General features: G+C 45.5%; 1 protein-coding gene across 17 annotated transcripts in view; it reads left to right on the plus strand.

Moving 5' to 3' along the window:
• The window catches only part of PARD3 (par-3 family cell polarity regulator), a 420,270-nt gene extending 412,452 nt beyond the window's left edge, over positions 1–7,818 (plus strand). For 9 of the 17 annotated variants that reach the window (XM_072154020.1, XM_072154026.1, XM_072154024.1 and 6 more), the window contains 2 exons: positions 2,234–2,278; positions 3,757–7,818. In XM_072154020.1, the coding sequence (XP_072010121.1) occupies positions 2,234–2,278; positions 3,757–4,147 (436 nt within the window). In that variant the 3' untranslated portion in view covers positions 4,148–7,818. The remainder of the gene's footprint in view (positions 1–2,233; positions 2,279–3,756) is intronic. The other 8 variants (XM_072154022.1, XM_072154034.1, XM_072154030.1 and 5 more) reach the window with 1 other exon arrangement.
• The last annotated feature ends 13,056 nt before the right edge of the window (positions 7,819–20,874 follow it).

Consider the following 20,874-nt stretch of genomic DNA (forward strand, 5'->3'; position numbering starts at 1 on the left):
AAATCCATAAGTCGTATTTGAAGCGTTTCTAGCGGCTGCAATCGCTGAGCAGTAAATCTGGAGGCAGCCGGACTCTAGATCACGCCGCTCATTAAACCCCAGGGCCTGAGCTGTTTTCTTATATCGCATACAGTAATGAAAATATATTGATATTATACTTGGATGAGATGAGCGGCTGATCCGATTCCAATTAGTAATATGATGATCGAAGGGCCCCGGCTTTAATGAAAATTCAGTAATGCTCTGTGATCCCAAATTAAATTAAAGGATATCAATGGGAATGCAATGAGAGCTAGAACTTTGCTTCTTCACTATTAAAATCATCTTAACCACTTTGCTTGTAATGTTTGGGTCTTGGTGGGTATGAAACCTCACGGAGCGATTTTTTTAATTTTCCCCCTCAGAATTATATATATATGTGGTTTAAGCAGAAATAAATTGTATATTACCACACAACGTTATGATACAGCAACAGTTGTTTGGAAATTTTTGTCCAATGGTCCTCTGAAAATGTGATGTCTAAAACACGGCCTACGAGGTAATAAAGCAAGAAGACTTAAAGGACATCTGCCATTAAATTAGCGGTCCTACAATTTATGCTCGTCACCTCTAGGGGATGATGAGCCCGTTTCCGGCTAAATCTTGAGGGTCGGTATAATGTAGAAAAGAAGGTTTTAAAAATATGCAAATTAACCGGAGGTGCTCTTACTTGCGTCACCTGAGCGCCTCATGGCTCCTCCGCTGCTTAATATATTCATACCATTAATATTCACCCCTCCCACCACTTGCTCTGGCCAGACAGCCGGGCACGTCATCCGGCTGTCTGGAAATCTACCTTGTCCAGCTGGAAGGTTTGCAGTGCGGCTCTGCAAGGTATCCATGCACGAGATTTCCAGACAGCCGGATGAAGTAGGGGAGAATATTAATGAACCGGGTGGCGTACATAAATTAATTAGCATAGGAGCACTCAGGTGATGTGAGCCTGAGCGCCTCAAGCTAATTTGCACCATCATACGCACCCTTCGGATGTAGCTGAAAAGGGGCTCATCATCCCCTAGAGGTAATGTGCATACGTTATAGGACAGTCTATCACCGAAAAACTGGTGGTGGATGTCTTTTAAAGGAACACTCCAGTGCTTATTTATTGAATTATATCATTTGTAGGGCCTGAAGGGAGGAGCAAAGGTCTAGGAATACATTAGATATTAACCTGGCTCCACCTTTCAGGTCCTGCACCATGTAGTATTCAATGAATTAGCTTTGAATGGAGTGTTTATTCCAACATCGATGATATTGGGCAAGTCTCTGACTAGAATTCTGAGAAGAGTGTAGGTTGGTCAGCTCCCTCTTCTTCGTGGGACAGTTTTGTGACAACCTACAATTGCCTAACTAACCTCACTGACCATGTCAGCCTTTGTCACTATTAAACTTCTAGTGGAGATGCAGCCATCATCATCAGGGATACATTGATTTATGGGCTTGGTCATAACGACTGAGATCCCTTCATAGAAGTCGTTGGGATTATCTTGTTGCTTTCAAAGAGGTGGTCTGAAAATTGAAAATGCTCAACAATCTATAGGATAGGTTATAGATGAATTTAAAGTTACAATCACAAGAATGGGCTTCCTGTTGGCAACCTCCGTTCATGGTTTTTGGAAATGCTGGAGATAGGCAAGAGTTGAAGTCTGTTGCCTTTTGCAGTCACATACGTTCCTGTGGAGTGTTGGCATGTATACTCCATCACTCCATTATTCAAAGGGGGACATAGGCCTCTAGTTTTCATTATCAGTAGGATCTCTAGAAGTAAGGAACTTGTGATCTATCGTATGGTTTTAGTCCTAGGAGAACCCCTTTCATTTCGGTTGACGCCACAGAGCTGTGATAACCAATCTTACTGCTATTGTCTTCTGGTAGAGTCTTGACCAGAATCTAGAAAATATTGGTGTAAATGTGTCTATGTAAAGTCCGTGAACCTAAGGCCCGTTCCACACTTGCGAGTGCTGCCTGAATCTCCCAGCCCGAACGCTGCAAACTGGAACTGACATGACATGCTGAGTTCAGTCCCGGTTTGCAGTGTTGGGGCCGGGAGATTCAGGCAGCACTGGCAAGTGTAAACTAATTCACAATAATGATACTATGGCTACGTTGTGTGTGATATGTCAATGTGATACATGTTCATGCCAGCACCATCAGATCTCACCTTCTAATAATGCACCTGCAATTATTTTACTAGGTGCCCTTGCCCGGTTTGGAGGTTTGCTCTTGGATTACTGGGCAGGTAGTCATCTGTGTGTAGGCAGCATCTTCCCATCCTCTCCATGATCTTCACCCTCTGAAGTTAGCTTGGTGACCATTCCTATAGATAACCATTACATGGCCCACAGTGTTACCTGTAGAAGATGAAGGTCACTATGACACAACTAACAGTGCCCTACGATGGGGGTGAAAGGAATTCAATTTCTTATAGACTTTATTTTAGTTTTTATTTTGAATCGATGTAGTTTCCACCCTTGTGGATTGAAGGATCTGGTGTCATTTTTGGAAGCCAGGACTTCACTATCAGTTTTCACTATAACTTTGACTATATATAGCAACCCAATAGTTTTTTTTTTTTTTTAACTACCAGTAAGAGTCGCGGTTGTTTCATAGACTGACCTTCATAGAACGGAAAGGTTTTTGGCATCCGCTGTGCTTTGCATATCTCCAGGCAGTAACTTCAATGACCTCGTGTCTACTGAAGTTCTCAAACAACTCAGTTTCCTACAGTACTGAAACTTAATGTAGCTTGGCACAGCGTGTAGAGCCAGCCCAGACACTACTGTCAGGAATACCACTTGTAAGGGAAATGCCAGCAACAAGGGAGTAGTGCTGGAGGTGGACGAATGGAAAGTAATCCATCAGACACGATGAAGGACAGGAACCAAGTAGAATCGGCCCAGTAGTTGCCAGTGAAGCCTCTTTGAAATGTGTCACCTTGGCAGCGAAAATGCTCGATTACTTTAGTCACGGCTGCCTAAAAAATTTTTCTGAAGATTTTGTTACCTGTAACAAAGACAGAGCCATGTAGATTATACTTGGTACACTTATTCTAATTAACCTGCTATGTGGCCCCAATCCCGAAGAACCCCTATGTGTTGTGGTATCTACATGGTGCCACCACATGCCACCTTCCATATTATGGAAATTTTAGAGACTCATATTATAAGCCAGCTAAATATTAATGACCTATCCTTGGGATAGGCCATTACCATCAAATCCTGGCACTACTGCCCAGTCATCTGATGGACATAACCGCATTGCACCAGAAATATTATCTCCATATACTTTCTAGTGCCCAAAGTTCTTCAAGCTCATTGAGTGAGGCAATATGTTTCCCATTGTGTAGAGTTGTGCTAGTATTGGTGAACTGTGACCTACCCTTATGTTTGGTCCTCAGTTTTATATTCTATATTTTTGTTAGATTTTTGATACATAGATTCATTACAATCTCTTTAGTCTAATTATGTGTGGTCCTCCTGGTGTTATCATACCGCTAGGTGTTGCCCAGTGAAGAGATGTTCCTTTTATTGTCCTTGTGTTGTCCATGTGTTCTATAGGTCATTTGTTGTGCTTGTACATTTGACATATTACGTTACCCTTGTTGTATATAGTAACATTTTGTGCTTCCGTGGTGTATGTGTCATGTCCAGCATCGGCCTATACAAACCCGTTCTTCAACTCATACATACATCTAATTTGTTGTTTGTATTTGTCCAGGCAAAGTAGGAAGAATCCCAGTTCTGTGTCTCAAGACTCATGGGACCAAGTGTATGCACCTGGAGAAGGTTTTCAGAGTGCCAAGGAGAATCCCAGGTATTCCAGTTATCAGGGATCGCGGAACGGTTACATGGGCGGACACGGCTTTAACGCCAGAGTTATGATGGAAGCTCAAGAACTTCTCAGGCAGGAACAGAGACGAAAGGAACAGCAGCTGAAAAAGAAAGTGCCCTCGGATGCAGCAAATAATTATGACTCTTACAAGAAGGTCTCTGATCCCAACTACGCCCAAGCTAAAGGTCCTTTCCGCCAGGACGTACCACCATCTCCGTCTCAGGTAGCGCGGCTCAACAGATTACCACCGGAACAGGGAAGACCGTTTTACTCCTGAGGGACAATGAACACTAAATAAATAAAAAATAGGCAATAACAGATATTTTCCTGAAAGACTTTGTATTATTTTTTAACTGGACGGTACTACGGTGCATATCATGTTTGTTTCAGTGCCTTTCGCATTTTTGGGCAACGTAACGGTGGACCTCTTCTCTGCCCTTGTTCTCTTGGACTGAAGTGATCAGTACATGGAAGGATGTTTCACGATAAGACAATCACAGATGATGATTACGTTGGCCCCCGAAAATCATAACGTTCAGCTAATTTTCAAGAGTCTGCCATGCCGCGCTAGAGTCTTTTATTTTGCTATGCATTTTTTTTACTGACCTAATATATTGTGGGGGACGGAACGAGTTGGTTTGTACTCAATGGTTTCTTTTACTTTTTTTTTTTTATACTTATGTTGGATGGTTTACTAAAGTATTATTTCTGTGTTATCAGGACAACTCATCATTGGTCATGTAACCTTTTGACACTACTTATGTTGCTTTTTGTTGTTGTTTTTAATCATGCATAGACCTAATACTGGTGTTTTTTTGATTTATTTAATGTATGTGATGTTATCACTGTCTTTAATGCCTTTCATCTCAAGAGACATTTGTAAAAAAAAAACTAAGAAAGTAAGAATTGTTCCTTTTACCACTAAAGATGCAATCCCTATTGAAAATATATCAGTTGTAGGAATGTCGATGAAATGTTTAGATCACAAATGGTTTGTTTTTTTGTTTTTTTTTTAAATTCCTGTAGTCTCGTTGTTTTACAGGTCTTATGAATTTACTGCAGTCATCACCCAAGTTTCAACTATTCTCCCAACTCAAGATCTTATGAAGGACTTATTAATGTGGACATGTTAGGTGTCCTCCTGGTCTCCTTCTAGTTCTTGATTTGTGAAGGACCTCCCAGACCCTTAAGTCCTTGACAATAGGTATTTTTGTCCTGAAATAAATATCTTGCTGGATAAGTCTTCTTACAACTGAAGTAGATGAAGTCTAAGTCATCCACCTTCGATTTACTATTTCTCCTTACCTACCCAAACATCTCCATAGTTATTTTCGACAATTGGACATCTGATTTTATATGGAGAGTAGAACAATCCATTGCTAGACATCTGCGGTGGTGACTTATCATCTTTCAGAAAATCTGTGATGTTGAAATATATCCTGCATTGTCCTACGACATCTGTTGATGGAGCGTCGGGAAAATCTCCATATACATTAGATGGTTCAAAATTATGGACCAGGAAAGTCCACAAGACAATAGAGGTGTGAATTTGGGTTGTAAGTGGATGGATGGTAGCCAGTGCTTAGTAGATTTCAGTTTGTACCTGTATTTATCCACATGTCTCAGTTTCATTTGGTTGTGACAAAATGGCCGCCTCCCTGAAAGTCCTTTCATGCCCAAACAGATTGAGAGAAAGGTTTACTACAGAACAAAGGGAAAACTATAGGAAAACAATGTTAACTTTGTACCAAGGGTAGACAATGCTGTCCTGCGCTTCCATATGCCCTACATAATGTGTTGACAATGTGTGAATGAATGGAGAAGACTGTTACACAGTGTTATGAATCTTGCCAGAAGCACAGAATGAAGCATTGGAGACTTGGTGGATATTAAGGACCTATCTTATATTTTCTAATAACTGTAAAACATGCTCAGTGAGATTTACACTGTTAGAGGAAGTTGCTCCTCACTTACCCAACTTACCTGCCCTATACAGCTATCCTGATACTGCCCCATGCCTCAGCCTATAGTGTATCTTCTGAAGAGGTGGGAGACTTTATTTCCCAGGAGAAAACCTCTTGCCGTTTTGTTGGCTGCTCACGTCACATCAGGTTCTCATGTTAAAAATATTTGGCTTTGATGTCTATATTATAGACCGGTCCCATGTATATCAAGTTGGTGAAAACCCAACACAAAGTATTCTGGAATATATTTTATGGCAGGTAGTTGTTTGTAAAGTTACCTAATCCTACCTGGTATCGGGCCTACATCATAAGGTTTTATTTTAGTAACCTGCTCCTCCTTTATACAAGAAAGGTCTTTGGGACATCTAGGACTTTGGAATAGAAATATGTTCACCCAGAGGTGGCCATACACATTACATAAATGTCTACTGAACCCATTGATTGAAGGGTTGGCCAACTTTTCTTCTGGAGGCCTCCTAACTCTTCTTCGTGGGATTCCTGACTCTTCTGGGGGCCTCCTAACTCTTCTTAGTGGGATTCCTGACTCTTCTGGAGGCCTCCTAACTCTTCTTCGTGGGTTTCCCAACTTTTCTCCTGGAGGTTTCCCACCTCTTCACCAGATCATCTTGTTCCAACTTGACTTCAGTTGCTGCCAGAGGAATCTAGAAGTTTCTTATTCCCCTTTCCTAAAGCAGATATTGGAGAGTCAGGCAGAACAGATACCAGCCACATGACAATTTAGCTAACAGTTTTCTAACATGTATGGCCACCATGTTTGGTGATCTTTCCATGTATGGTCAACTTTAACCACATCTTCTCATGGGCAAACTTCTACCTCCAGCCTCTCCTTTCCATGCCCTTTTCCTCACCTTTGCCCTCCCTACGGCTACGTCTGGTCTAATATCACCCCAACAGTCCCCAACCACTTAAAGTGATTTCTTGTTGCTTTAAGCAGTTACAAATATTGATTTTCCTTCTCCTCATAATAACACCCATTCCTCATCCTGCCATAGTTCTATCATCCAGCTTCTCCATACCGGTTGTCCATCACCTTCCAATGCCGGGAAATGCTGTATTTGGTTCGGTGGCTTTGCCGATACTTCATTTGGAGACATTTAGCCTGTGGGTATTAGACATTGGATGCACAAAACTGTTAGATGCTACAATAGATCAGGTCAGGGGGGGGGGGGGGGTAACACCACAAATTTTCCTTCTGGACTCACTGTGACTATTTCCTATACAAGGAATCGGGATCTTAACCACTGTAATAGGCCGGAGGATCTTCTACGACTGTGGATAGGAGTGAAAGTTGTGTATAGAAAATTCTATTCCATCTCCAAGATGTATCTGGACTGTGACGGCCCAGACAAAGCGACGGATGTGGAAATCGGAATCTGGTGATGTCTTCAGACTTTTTCCACGGTTTCTCTGTTCTTATGCTGATAATCCAATGTAATATTGTTTTCTATGTTGTATCCGATTTCTTTGAGAACTTTCTAAGGGAATCAAAGTCTTTCTGTCAATCTGTTTGACAAACAATCTGTTACATGACACGTCCTGTGTAAACCCCTCGCAACAAGTGCCTATAAATCCTTTCCTGAACATGGAAACCGAGCTGAACATATCACGTCTGAAAAGATTGGGGGGGGGGGGAATAAAAATCTAAAAAATAAAAATCATGCATAATAATGAATATAGACCTAATAACATTTGGCTACTGACACCGGTCACACACATGAGCTTGTTTTAATAAAAATGTAAAAAAGAAAATGATAAAAATAAAACCCTGTATATCTGGAGTCAAGCACATGTAACTGTCTATCAGAGGTTTTTGTTATTGTATACAGTGTTTCGATGAGAACTAATGTAAGCACAGTGATACGGGATGACGAACGCTCCTTTTTACCAGGATCATGGGAAAAGAGCGGCATTTCGCCTTATACTTGTATATAAGTCATTAGAATAAAATTCATTTCTTGTCCTAGTCTGGTCCTCCTGTTACTTCATTGTTATTGGCCAAGTTATACTGTAACATTGAACAGGCAGTGGAATCTATAGGAGTGTAATGTATATATTGTATATTGTGTTGTGTACTATCTGGTTCAATATATAATTTGCTTAGCTCTTTCTGTAACATGCTGCCTGCAGATAGGACACTTTGTACAATCTACTGAGCTCCTCCTGCTCTATAACATGCTGCCTGCAGATAGGGCACTATATACAATCTGCTCAGCTCCTCCTGCTCTATAACATGCTGCCTGCAAATAGGACACAGTATACAATCTGCTCAGTTTATCCTGCTCTCTATAACATGGTGCCTGCAGATAGGACACTATGTACAATCAGCTCAGCTCCTCCTGCTCTATAACATGCTGCCTGCAAATAGGACACTATGTACAATCTGCTCAGCTCCTCCTGCTCTATAACATGCTGCCTGCAGATAGGACACTATGTACAATCTGCTCCGCTCCTCCTGCTCTATAACATGCTGCATGCAGATAGGACACTACAGGCGGTCCCCTACTTAAGGACACCCGACTTAGAAACGACCCCTAGTTAAAGACGGACCCCTCTGCCCACTGTGATCTCCGGTGAAGCTCTCTGGATGTTACTATAGTCCCAGACTGCAATGATCAGCTGTAAGGTGTCTGTAATGAAGCTTTATTGATAATCCTTGCTCCCATTTCAGCAGAAAATGTTTAAACTCCAATTATCACTGGGGCCAATTTTTTTTTTTTGGATCTACAATTATAAAATATACAGTTTCGACTTACATACAAATTCAACTTAAGAACAAACCTCCGGGACCCTATCTTGTACGTAACCCGGGGACTGCCTGTATGTACAAGCTGCTCAGCTCCTCCTGCTCTGTAACATGCTGCCTGCAGATAGGACACTACGTACAATCTGCTCAGCAACTCCTGCTCTATAACATGCTGCCTGTACATGGTGATAGGTCCTATTTGAAGAATTCATAAAAACAAACCATAACTTTGGCCGCGGCTCTCATTGGGTCACCAGGGAGATCCATGTTTGCCTGTAATCCCTTCGTCAGTCTTAGTTACTTCACTCCCCGCTAGACGGGAGGATTGCAGTGTTTCTACCTGTGAATAATACAGGTGTAGGACATGACAGCACCATGAGACTCATTACATAGTAATAGTGTTCTATGCATCTGTTCACACACAGCAACAATCCGCTACTAAACCCCTCACCTAATATAGTACAGACACAATGGAGATTACTCGGAGAGAAGCTTTGTCTCACCTTGGTGCACACACAATGAGAGGTTGGATGTGGAGGAGTCGGCACAGAAATGTTCCAGGGGAGAAGAGGTTCAGCCTTGGAGGCAGCAGAGGAGCCTCTCGGGAAGAAGATAAAATGGAATTTCATGGGTTTCTAGCGGCAACTGGAAAGCGTCAATGGAGGAGAGAACAAAGCCGAGGCTGAGAGCGTCCGCGCTGCAGTCGGGTGGAATCCATATTTTTTTCATTGTTTGGTTTTGTTTTTTGATGAGGGTAAAGTTCTCCGTGCGGCTTCTCCTCTCACTATCATTGATGTCGACGTGACGGAAGCGTAAACCGCAGCCCTGAGATTACAGGAGGAAAACCACCGCCACATTAAAGGGATAAAACAATGAAGGTTCAGCATCCGCCTGCAGTTTATTTACTACTAGAGCAAAGATGTGGTGGGAAAAGTCATTGTCATTGTCATCTACTCGGCATAAATCAATAGTCCAGTGTGAGGACTGATCCAGCTCCGGGCCGCTGCTGCTTCTATCCAGAACTCGTCGCTGTAATTGGTTTCTATCATTCTCTCTTTTACATTAAATCTTATCCATTTCACATACTCCAAAATCATATGTAAATGAGCTGAGAAGAGTCACTTTTAGATGCCGGAGGAGTCTCACTTCAGATGTCCCTATCTTGGGCTCTATAGTACCCAGAACTAGAGATGAGCGAACCTGATGTTCAAGTTTGGGTTTGTCCGCATGACCCAGACATTGTTATATTGGCAGCCGAACAACCAATCCGGTAAATGGCCGTGGCTAATTTTGGCCAATCATAGCCATGACTAGTTGTTAGGGGCATCCATTTACCAAGCTGGCTGCTTGGTCGGTAATATGTCTGGTTCAGGTGGACAAACCCAAGCTTGAACGTTGGGTCCACTCATCTCTACCCAGAATCACTGTCATTGTCAGAAACATCATCCAGCTTGTGGTTCTGTGTCTTATAAAACGAGAGATACAGAAAATTAAACATTCCCGACTATGAAATTAAAGAGAACCTGTCGTGTAAATTAACCCACCCAAAATAAATACTTCATTAAAAACTGTGAGTAAAAAGCATCGCCCTTATCCTTAAATGATTCCTTTCCATGACTGCAATGTTAAAAATTAGTTTTGTAAACTTTTAAGGAACTTACCAGTGAGGCTCTATGGGAACCCGTCACTAGCAGTATATGTGCAAATGTGGTGACAGGTTCCCTTCAACTGTTATGTATATGACTTTATTTTCTAGTACAGGCAGTCCCCGGGTTACATACAAGATAGGGTCCGGAGGTTTGTTCTTAAGTTGAATTTGTATGTAAGTCGGAACTGTATATTTTATAATTGAAGTTCTAGACAAATTTTTTTCTTTTGTCCCAGTGAATTGGAGTTTCAAAATTTTTGCTATAATTGGACCAAGGATTATCAATAAAGCTTCATTACAGGCACCTTACAGCTGATCATTGCAGTCTGGGACTATGGTAAAGCATCCAGAGAGCTTCACCAGAGGTCACAGTGGCCAGAGGGGTCCGTCTGTAACTATGAGTTGTCCTTAAGTAGGGGACCACCTGTAATATTCAAGGAGGAGTCCCCTGTCTTCAAGGGCGGGATCGGCTCCAGGTTTCAGTAGGCCCCTGGGTGACAGAGCCTCAGGGGGCCCCTTTGTGGTGAACTCACGTGCGGCATTAAAAATTCAGAAACTAAAATATTCCCTAGTTTATCATCCCATACAGCCCACTCATGGTTATTTTATATAAAGCCCCCCTCGCACTTGCCTGGGTATGCCCAATGCTGGCGCCGGCCCTGTTCAAGGACCTTGAAGAAGCTCATCCATTACTTTCTCTGACCACCATGATGTGTGTATCTCATGTTATTTATTGGCTAATGCCCATCCTGCTACTGCGCAGATGCGGAAGTCTGACCAAATAAGATGAACCAATAAAAGCCAAGTGTAACGGAAAGGAAACCCCCTCCTACACGAGATAAATACACTGTAGTTCAATAATAAATGAAATGGGTGTCCTAGAGCTAAAAAAAACTAAAATGTGGCCGGGATAGGGCTGATTAAAACAACAAACATGTACTTACCTCCACAGTCCTTCCCGGTGCCCCGCACTGCCATCTCTTTGGGCCTGAGATGGCAGCTTCTGGTCAACCGAAGTTGCCGGCCACACTCACTCGTTTCCATAACTTAGGGCAGGGACAGGTGGGGGCGGTCGACCAAAAGCTCTACTGGGCGCAGCTTCCATGCCCCTGCAAATAAACAGGAGCACGGCACAGCGAGACAACAATGCTGCACATCAGAAGGGACCACAGAGGTAAGTAAAGCAGTCCCTGGGTTACATACAAGATAGGTTCTGTAGGTTTGTTAAGTTGAATTTGTATGTAAGTCAGAACTGTATACTTTATAATTGTAACCCCAGACAGAACTTTTTTGGTCTCTGTGACAATTAGATTTTAAAAATGTTGGATTGTCATAAGAATCAGGATTAACACTAAAGCTTCATTACAGACGCCTGTGATAACTGTTACAGCTGTTTATTGTAGCTTAGGCTAAAGTACATACAGCACAAAATTCACAACGTGAATGAATAAGAAAAAATATGAACTATATGAAACAATATAGTCTTTATTAATACGTATACAGAGACATTAAGGTGGCACAACAATGGAAATAGATTAAAAACAGAGAAGCAGTGCATGTAATCATAGAATAATGTATAAGACAAGTATAAATCAGAGGTGGAAGGGTAATACAAACATTGGCAGACAAGAGAGCAATGGTAAGTAGCACAGAGTATCTGTGCAACAATGCAGACTACAAATCTAAGCCATAATTACCATACCACGAATGTGACTATGCACTGCCCGACCCCGACACGTGTTTCGCAAAAGGCTTTTTCAATGGGAGTGGACTATATTGTTTCATATAGTTCATATTTTTTCTTATTCATTCACGTTGTGAATTTTGTGCTGTATGGTATTTTGAGCGGGGATAACGCCTATGCACATTACCTATACTGCCCATATCCCCTAACTCTATACTACAGTGTGATTTAGGCTAAAGTACAGTAAATGACCAACCTCCCGAAGTCTGTTTGTAACTAGGGGTCGTCTGTAAGTTGGGTGTTCTTAAGTAGGGGACTGCCCGTACATTTTATTGTTTTAATCAACCCCATACCGGCCACATAGCTCTATATATATGTGTGTATTTGATTTGGAGCAGAGATTAATACACTGAGGGAGGCAGACGTTTGATCCATAACAAGCTACCTTTATCTCTAGTTCTGTAACACAGAGAATCAGAGTCCTGGTGATGTTTTGGAAGATCACATTTTTAGTTTTATAATGACACCCTGGTTCTAATTTCTAAAGAGCCCACGAAAAAAGGTATCTGAAGTGAAGCCCCCCCCCCCCTCCCCTCCTTCAGCCTGAGGAAAAAAGTGACTGTTCTCAGCTAATTTGTTTATGATTTTAAATATTTTTTTCAATAGGAAAAAGGGCAAATTTGAAAATGTTTCTCAAAATACTTTTGCTAAGTCCGAGAACACAAGATCCACAGCATCTCCTCTGTCCCAGCTTTTGCTCATCTCTTTATAAGAAAATATAAAACATTTTGTGCAGAAGACATGCAGGCTTGGCACAGCTGAGCATGCAGGTGTATGCGAGTGCCTATTGTGTCCTGTATATCAAGTGTTGAGATAAAACTTGGAAAACGCGGGACATGGGACTTCCTCTTGGCTCCAGGACAATGGCCACTATGTGTTTTCTTGAAGTGTGGGAAATGTTGAAGGAAACTCAAAAAAATAAGGAAATTCAGAGCGTGTGTCGCACCGAGCCGAGGGGGGTAAATAAATGTTTGGATACACGACAATGTGTGAACACGTTGATGTAGTGGAGGAAATCCTGCACTTGTGTTTGCTCTGTGTGTGTATGGGGCCTCCCGGAAGTGTTAGTATAATAATACACCGCAGTGTTAGGACTATGCACTATATCTGAGGATTGCATGTTATACACGGTTCCTCTTGGCAGGAGGCTTAGGTTGGATGGTGCCCCCCATTATTAGGAAATCAGGTTACACTTGCCTTTAAGACTTATTTGTGTCTCACAGTTCAAGTTCTTGGAGTCATACATCATGTGTTACATTTCTGTATAAGGGCTTGTTTTTTTGCTTGACAGTTGTATTTTTTATTTTGGTGCACAACTTACAGCCCCTCCCCACCCCCTCCAGTATGACCACCAGGCTACGGCCATGCAGGCATATGTCCGTGTGTATGTAGCCAAACTTTTATTTTTCATTTGGGTAGTTACAGCACATCTACCACCAGGATGAAGGATTGTTAACCAAGGATCTGTTGCTTTAAAAATTATGCAAATATACCTGAGGGGCTCAAGGCTCCGTAGCTGTTATTTGAGTCCAGAGCCCCTCAGGCTTATTTGTATAATTTTTAAAGCCTTTTTTTCATAAAAACAAGGACATAAGAAGCTACAAGAACAACAAATCCTACCAGAGGGGGCACACATCAGTATGTGAGTGTGCTTGTTTTACAAATCTTCATCCTGGTAGTAGATTTCCTTTAAATAAAAAAAAAATAAAAAAAAGTCCTCACTATTGCCTTTGATGTGCCCAAACTGTACTTTGATCTGTCTAAAAACAGAATATCCTGATAAAACTTAGTTGGTGCCGACCCTTGCATCATCCTCTCCAGACAGTCTACTTGAGGAGGAACTTCTGTTGCTTTCTGTAGACCACCTGGATCACAGGGAAGGTCCCTAGTAGGTCCATTTCACCCAATAGTGCCAGAGCAACAAGAATTATAAAGTGTTTTCCTGCACTTGGGGATCTGGGTCTGTGTTCTGGTTATTGGAGGTCCAGATTAGACGTGTGCACCTTGTGCTTATGTTGTGGAGATTGGGGCCCGACTTCCTAGAAGTACTAGGATTCCGATCCCTACCAAACAGCATGTGGATAGGGAATGTCTATGAGAACTTGGGTGATTCATACAGAGATATGCAGAATGTTTGTTCATAGTCTGAATATCAAATACCTAGAGATACAACAACTTCACAGAATTAGAAGATTCCTCACATGATGGACTTTCAGAAGAACTTGCCATCAGCCTTGTATTACACCTCCAGTCATGGAGTCTTTGTAGGAGTCTCCATTCCACCAATTCCTGCTCCTATTCCATACTTTAGAAGTTCTTTCATCTCCAGACGAGAGACGTTTCGCGGTGATATTCCCTTTGTCTTGTAGTTTCTGTAGCCCACTGTCTGAGAAAAGCACCTAAAGGAGACAAGTGTCTGAGGAGGCCTCGCCATGTCTTTGTGCATTACCTTTGATAGTCGTAATGATGTAAGAACCGGCCCACAAGCCATTCCTGTTCATTATCTCCATACATTCTGTGGCCATTAGGGCTGGGGAGGGGGGACGCTCAGTAAGGGGTCTTCATGAGATACGTCAGGTTTTGTTTGAGAAGGTGGAAGCCTGACAGATACTTCCTCCAGGCCATAACTGATTGAGTTTTCCAGCCCAGGACTAAGGAACTTGATGTGACATGGCTGTCAGGTTTCAGGACAGACCCTGACTGGCTCCTCTTCATTGTCCTTGAGGACATTCATCATTATGGAGGCCACTGAGAAGTCATTTATCTGTCACTTAGGCCTATATTAACACATTCACTTCTGACTTATTCAAGGGACCTAAACTTCCTGCTAAATTTCCTGGCTGAGCCTAAAATAAGCCTCACATTATATGTCCCAGTCCCAGGAACTGTCTGTGGGGGAACGTCTCTCATCTTATAGGGGAATGTTCACATGTGACAGATTTCTCTATGTGTAAATCTCTCATACAAATGGATTTCAACAAGTTCTGTTCATATAACCGGGAGTCACAGAAATGTATAAGATAATTCCTGACTTGTAACAGGAAGAAACATTGTAGATCCATACCCACAGCCGCAGCTCTGTAGGGTCTGTAGCAGTGATGGCGAACCCATTGGAGATCGAGCGCCCAAAATGAGACCCAAAAAAACACTACTTTTCCCAAAGTGCCAACACGGCAATTTAGGCAGTAATAAACTTATTGCTACCAGAATTTTTTAGCTCAAATCGGACCCTGTGCACACCTTCTAACTCTTCAGACGGGAACAAGCAGGCAAACCCTTATCTGCTGTACAGTACAGGCAGCCCCTTATCTCCTGTACAGTACAGGCAGCCCCTTATCTCCTGTACAGTACAGGCAGCCCCTTATCTCCTGTACAGTACTGGCAGCCAAACAAAGTAATGGCTCAGCCAGGCTCCAGGCAATGCGTTTAGCGTCCTTTATTTATTCATTGAAAAATGCAACATCCACGATGTGGGGAAATAGAAACAGCTTACGCGTTTCGGACGGATTGACCGTCCTTAGTCATAGCTAACACATAGTATCCTAACAAACATTTGCAACATCCCCCACCGGGGCCTAGCCCTTGAGGTGAGGCCTGGAGACAGCCGGGGCCCGCTGTACCGGAGTGGCTGGCGGTTGCGGCCCAAGCACGCTATTGTCACGGTGCTTGGTACGGGGGAACTGGAGGGCTGTCCTACAGCCTGGCAGGTCTCCAGCAGGGTGGTGTTGGCAAGAAATGATGAGGGAGCGGCTGCTATAGCGGATCTCCCTGGGACAACCCCTTAATGTCCCGAGTGTGAGTCTCTGGGTGATGGACAGGGTGCCGGTGATGAGGGTAGTTGTAGTAGCAGGGACCAGACGGAGACAGAGGTTGAAGAAAACAACTTACAGTTCGTTTATTGCAACCGGCAGGAACTGCAGAAAACGTGTCTTTAACAGGTGGAGTACTGGAGAGGTATTTGGAGGGAGCCACAGGATGTAGTTCACCAGCCTGGATGGGGAGGGCAGGCTGGGAGGCAGCTGTGTCCTAGAGGATGCTTCAGCTCGGTCCTGGATCTCTTCAGGTATCACCCTTGAAGGTAGGATGATACCCCTTTCCTCACTACCCTAGCTCTAGTCTAATCTTCCACTTCAGGCAGGGGCTAGGCTCTTCCTGCACTGGTCTGGTATGCTAGAGTCTCTGAGCTGCTGCTCAGCTAACTACTCTCTGCTTGCGTCCTGCAGACCCAGAGGGCCTGACTAGGACCGGTCTATTCTCCCTTCTGGGAGAGACTGCTCTCTTCTCTCTCTTGGGAGAGACTTCTCTAGAACATTCCTGGCCAGAGGTTTTATTACCTCCCTTTGGTCAGGTGGTGGCTGCTCCTCCAATTACCTCTCAGTGCACAGAGACAGGATGTAACACAGACATTGGTTGACATAATTACATCTCAGATTAACATCTGCCTTGCCAGGCAGGATTAACCACTGCAATTTCCCCTTGATCCTATAAGGACCATGTAGTGTAATGTGGTGTTATCTACAGGTGGGACGTATTCGCAAGCACTACCTCGCCATTGCATCGGCGAGGGTGTTGCATACCCCGGGGGCAATTGAAAGAGCCGCCCTCGGCTCGACTACAGTTGTTTTGGGGCACAGAGGGGGCTAAGGGCACTTCTGGGAAGTGCAGGCTGTGTGAGGTGTAGGGACAAACCGCCCATGGTCCTGGAGACAGGCACCTGGGTTGGTGTCGGACTAAGACAAAAATATGTAAGAGCTGTATGACAGTTGGTCGCTGACGCCATTAAACCGAACTGTACAGTAGGAAAGGTGTGGTGTCATGTCCTGTAATCCACTCCTTGCACCAAGGCCTGTATATTTGTTTGATCAACGCTTCTTCCCTGGCGGCAATTATATGGTGTCTATCTGCATTGCATGAGCATATGCGACACGAGTACCTCCTGACTGACAACCTTACCCATGTATGAGTGGCATCCAGGTGCTATCTGTGTAACACCCCCGGTCCCCTAAAGACCCGCAGTTTACGGACTACCCCCATGTGCAAACCTCAGTTTGAGGGATCAGGTAGCGGTCAGTGTTTTACACAAAAGACGGTCCGACACAGCCACACTACAACCTGAAAAGCCTATGAAAGGGTTAATGCATACTACTGGCATATATTGACAGTGTGCAAATATTTTTGTAAACTCACATTGGCTTAGCAGCCCAATGGGTACACATCTTGAACGTTACAAACGTTACAGAAGTAGATAGGCTACTCAGAGTAGCACGATAGTAAATGTCTCTTTCCTGTAAAGAAAAGGCATAAAAAGTGCAAGCAGAATGTCCGTACCTAAAAAGGAAGGCATTAAGTGCAAAATAATAGTCAATAGACATAGCAACTTTTCCCTGGTAGTATCTGGCAAAAGTCTCACAGAAGGTCTCTACTGACAAAGTCCATCTTCTGGGTACAGCCCTTGATGTGGGGGAAAAGTGCAGTAGAAGCAAAGGGTCTCCTCTATGTGTAGAGGGACAGAGTCCTTTGAAGAAATCTCTGCTGGGGCAGAGGAAGGGTGCTATCATAGCACATGACAGTGTATAATCTCTTGACTGAGATAAATAAGGGTAAGAGTCTCAGGACTGTCTCTGGCTCTTTGGGGAAAGTGGAAAAATATAAACAATATGTACAAAGTACCTGGAGAGGGCTACAGCCCTTCAGGGATTAGTCAGTATCGCTGGGTTCAGCAAAGACAGGATCCAGCTCCTGCAGGGAATCCTGTGCATCCTCAGCGGGAGTAGGTACCGGCTGGGGACACCCGGTGGCAGCAGTGGGTACTGCAGGTGCAGCAACATCCTCCGGACCTTCAGGGGGACGAGCGCTGTCGCCCGGGGTGTCGGCCGTTCCAGCCGGGGGCTCAACTGAGCCAGGGACCACAGAGGGGTCCAGGAAAAAATAAACGGAGCCCAGCGGCCGCGCCGCGGCTCCTTCCAGCTCCGGTTCTTCCGGGGCCGGGTCATCACCCCATTGGTAACCGGCAAGGGGAGATGCGGGCCTAGATGGAACCTCCGGACAAGGTTCGCTAGCCGGGATGTCTTCTCCCACAGAAGAGCCGCGGGACCTGGCAATGCTCCCGGCAGGGGAACTGGTGGGGGTGGCGCCCTGTATCATGCCCGGCCCATGGATGGCAATGGGACCCGTACTCACAATTACTGTGGATGGGGCATTCACGTGGGTGACCGCCCGGGGACTTGCAGCCGAGGAAGAAGAGGTGTTCGGAGACTCCGGCCACTCGTCGTCCTCATACCAGTCGTCCTGCGGGAAGTAGCGGTCCTCGTCGGAATCGGGGATCCGGATCACGCCAGCCGCCCAGGGTCCTCGAGGTCCTTCCTGCAGGGAGAACTCGATGCACTCTCCCGGCTTCAGGTTGTGCAGGCTCTCCGGCAGATCAGGTCTCTTGACGGACCGGCGGGGTATAAATACTTCCCGTCCGGTGTAGTCCTGGGTGGCGAAGCCATAGCCCTTCCGCTTGTCAAAGAACCGGACCATGCCGGTGGTGCGATTCTTCTCGACCCAAGCTCCCGCTGTGGATCTGCCGGCCATATACCGCTGGGCCTCCTTCTCTCGGCGTCGCTGGTCCGAGACAGCGTCTCGGAGTCGCCGACGGGCGGCCTCACCTCGGCCTTGAGGCTGCGGAGGTTTCGGTGCTGGGGCTCGTGGCTCCGGTTCAGGTTCGGATCTCCTTGGACGACAGGTAGGTGCCGGAACAGGAGCAGGAACCACCGGAGGGTCAGGAACCACTACAGCGGGGCTAGCAGGCCGCGCAGCAGGAGTAGTAGGCCTCGGAGCAGGTGGAGCGGCCACACTAGGCCCAGGCGTTGGCTCAGCAGGAGTCGGGGCCTCCCCACGTGGCGCCTCCACGTGGACCCGCGGTACCGGGATGGTAGCCGGGATAGGGACGAGGAACCGCCCGGGTGGGATTTGGTACTGCGTCACCGTTTGGTAGCATGTCCTGGTGACGAAGGCCCGAGTCAATCCTCGGTGCAGCCGATGTCCAGCGGAGGGTCTTCGGACGGGCTGCGCAGAGACCACCACCATAGTCTCTAAGACCTCATAAAACTCCGGACGCTCCACAGGAGGGAAAGGCGGATGACCCCACATGGCGTTGTCCTCTCTGTCCAAAGTCCACTCCAGTTCTGGCGCTTCTCTGAGGCAGGGCAGGAAGTCCGCCTCGAGCCAGTGGGAGGAGTCCGAGTCCTTCCCGCCAAGAGCTGTGGCGGGTTCTAATTTTTCCTGCGCCACAGGAGGCGGGGTTCGCGCGCTTCGCGCGTGGGTGGAGCTTGATGCGTCATCTGGGTTTCCCGCCAGTGAAGGTTTTGGCGGGCTGGAATTATTTGCTGTGCCACAGTTTCTGAGGTAAAAATCTTCAGGCGCGGCAGCGCCGGATGTAGCAGAGCTGGTACAGTTCTTGCCAGGATTAACCTCTGGAGTGCGGGAGCGGCGCTCGACAGCACGTGGCAGCAGTATAACACAGTTCATTCCAGAAACACACAAGTCCTTGGGCCTAAACCCGGATGTCAGCAGGGTTAGGCAGCACAGTCTTTTAATAAAGGAAAGTCTTTAATGCCGTAATAAGGCACAGAAGTATCAATCCTGTTCGTGACGCCACTTGCAACATCCCCCACCGGGGCCTAGCCCTTGAGGTGAGGCCTGGAGACAGCCGGGGCCCGCTGTACCGGAGTGGCTGGCGGTTGCGGCCCAAGCACGCTATTGTCACGGTGCTTGGTACGGGGGAACCGGAGGGCTGTCCTACAGCCTGGCAGGTCTCCAGCAGGGTGGTGTTGGCAAGAAATGATGAGGGAGCGGCTGCTATAGCGGATCTCCCTGGGGCAACCCCTTAATGTCCCGAGTGTGAGTCTCTGGGTGATGGACAGGGTGCCGGTGATGAGGGTAGTTGTAGTAGCAGGGACCAGACGGAGACAGAGGTTGAAGAAAACAACTTACAGTTCGTTTATTGCAACCGGCAGGAACTGCAGAAAACGTGTCTTTAACAGGTGGAGTACTGGAGAGGTATTTGGAGGGAGCCACAGGATGTAGTTCACCAGCCTGGATGGGGAGGGCAGGCTGGGAGGCAGCTGTGTCCTAGAGGATGCTTCAGCTCGGTCCTGGATCTCTTCAGGTATCACCCTTGAAGGTAGGATGATACCCCTTTCCTCACTACCCTAGCTCTAGTCTAATCTTCCACTTCAGGCAGGGGCTAGGCTCTTCCTGCACTGGTCTGGTATGCTAGAGTCTCTGAGCTGCTGCTCAGCTAACTACTCTCTGCTTGCGTCCTGCAGACCCAGAGGGCCTGACTAGGACCGGTCTATTCTCCCTTCTGGGAGAGACTGCTCTCTTCTCTCTCTTGGGAGAGACTTCTCTAGAACATTCCTGGCCAGAGGTTTTATTACCTCCCTTTGGTCAGGTGGTGGCTGCTCCTCCAATTACCTCTCAGTGCACAGAGACAGGATGTAACACAGACATTGGTTGACATAATTACATCTCAGATTAACATCTGCCTTGCCAGGCAGGATTAACCACTGCAATTTCCCCTTGATCCTATAAGGACCATGTAGTGTAATGTGGTGTTATCTACAGGTGGGACGTATTCGCAAGCACTACCTCGCCATTGCATCGGCGAGGGTGTTGCACATTAAATACTAAAAACAACCCCTAAAACCACGCCCCAACCGGAAGTTGGGCGTGGTTTTAGGGGTTGTTTTTAGTATTTAATGTTTGTTAGGATACTATGTGTTAGCTATGACTAAGGACGGTCAATCCGTCCGAAACGCGTAAGCTGTTTCTGTTTCTCCACATCGTGGATGTTGCATTTTTCAATGAATAAATAAAGGACGCTAAACGCATTGCCTGG

This window comes from Engystomops pustulosus, chromosome 5 (genome assembly GCF_040894005.1).
Source record: "Engystomops pustulosus chromosome 5, aEngPut4.maternal, whole genome shotgun sequence".
NCBI lineage: Eukaryota > Metazoa > Chordata > Amphibia > Anura > Leptodactylidae > Engystomops > Engystomops pustulosus.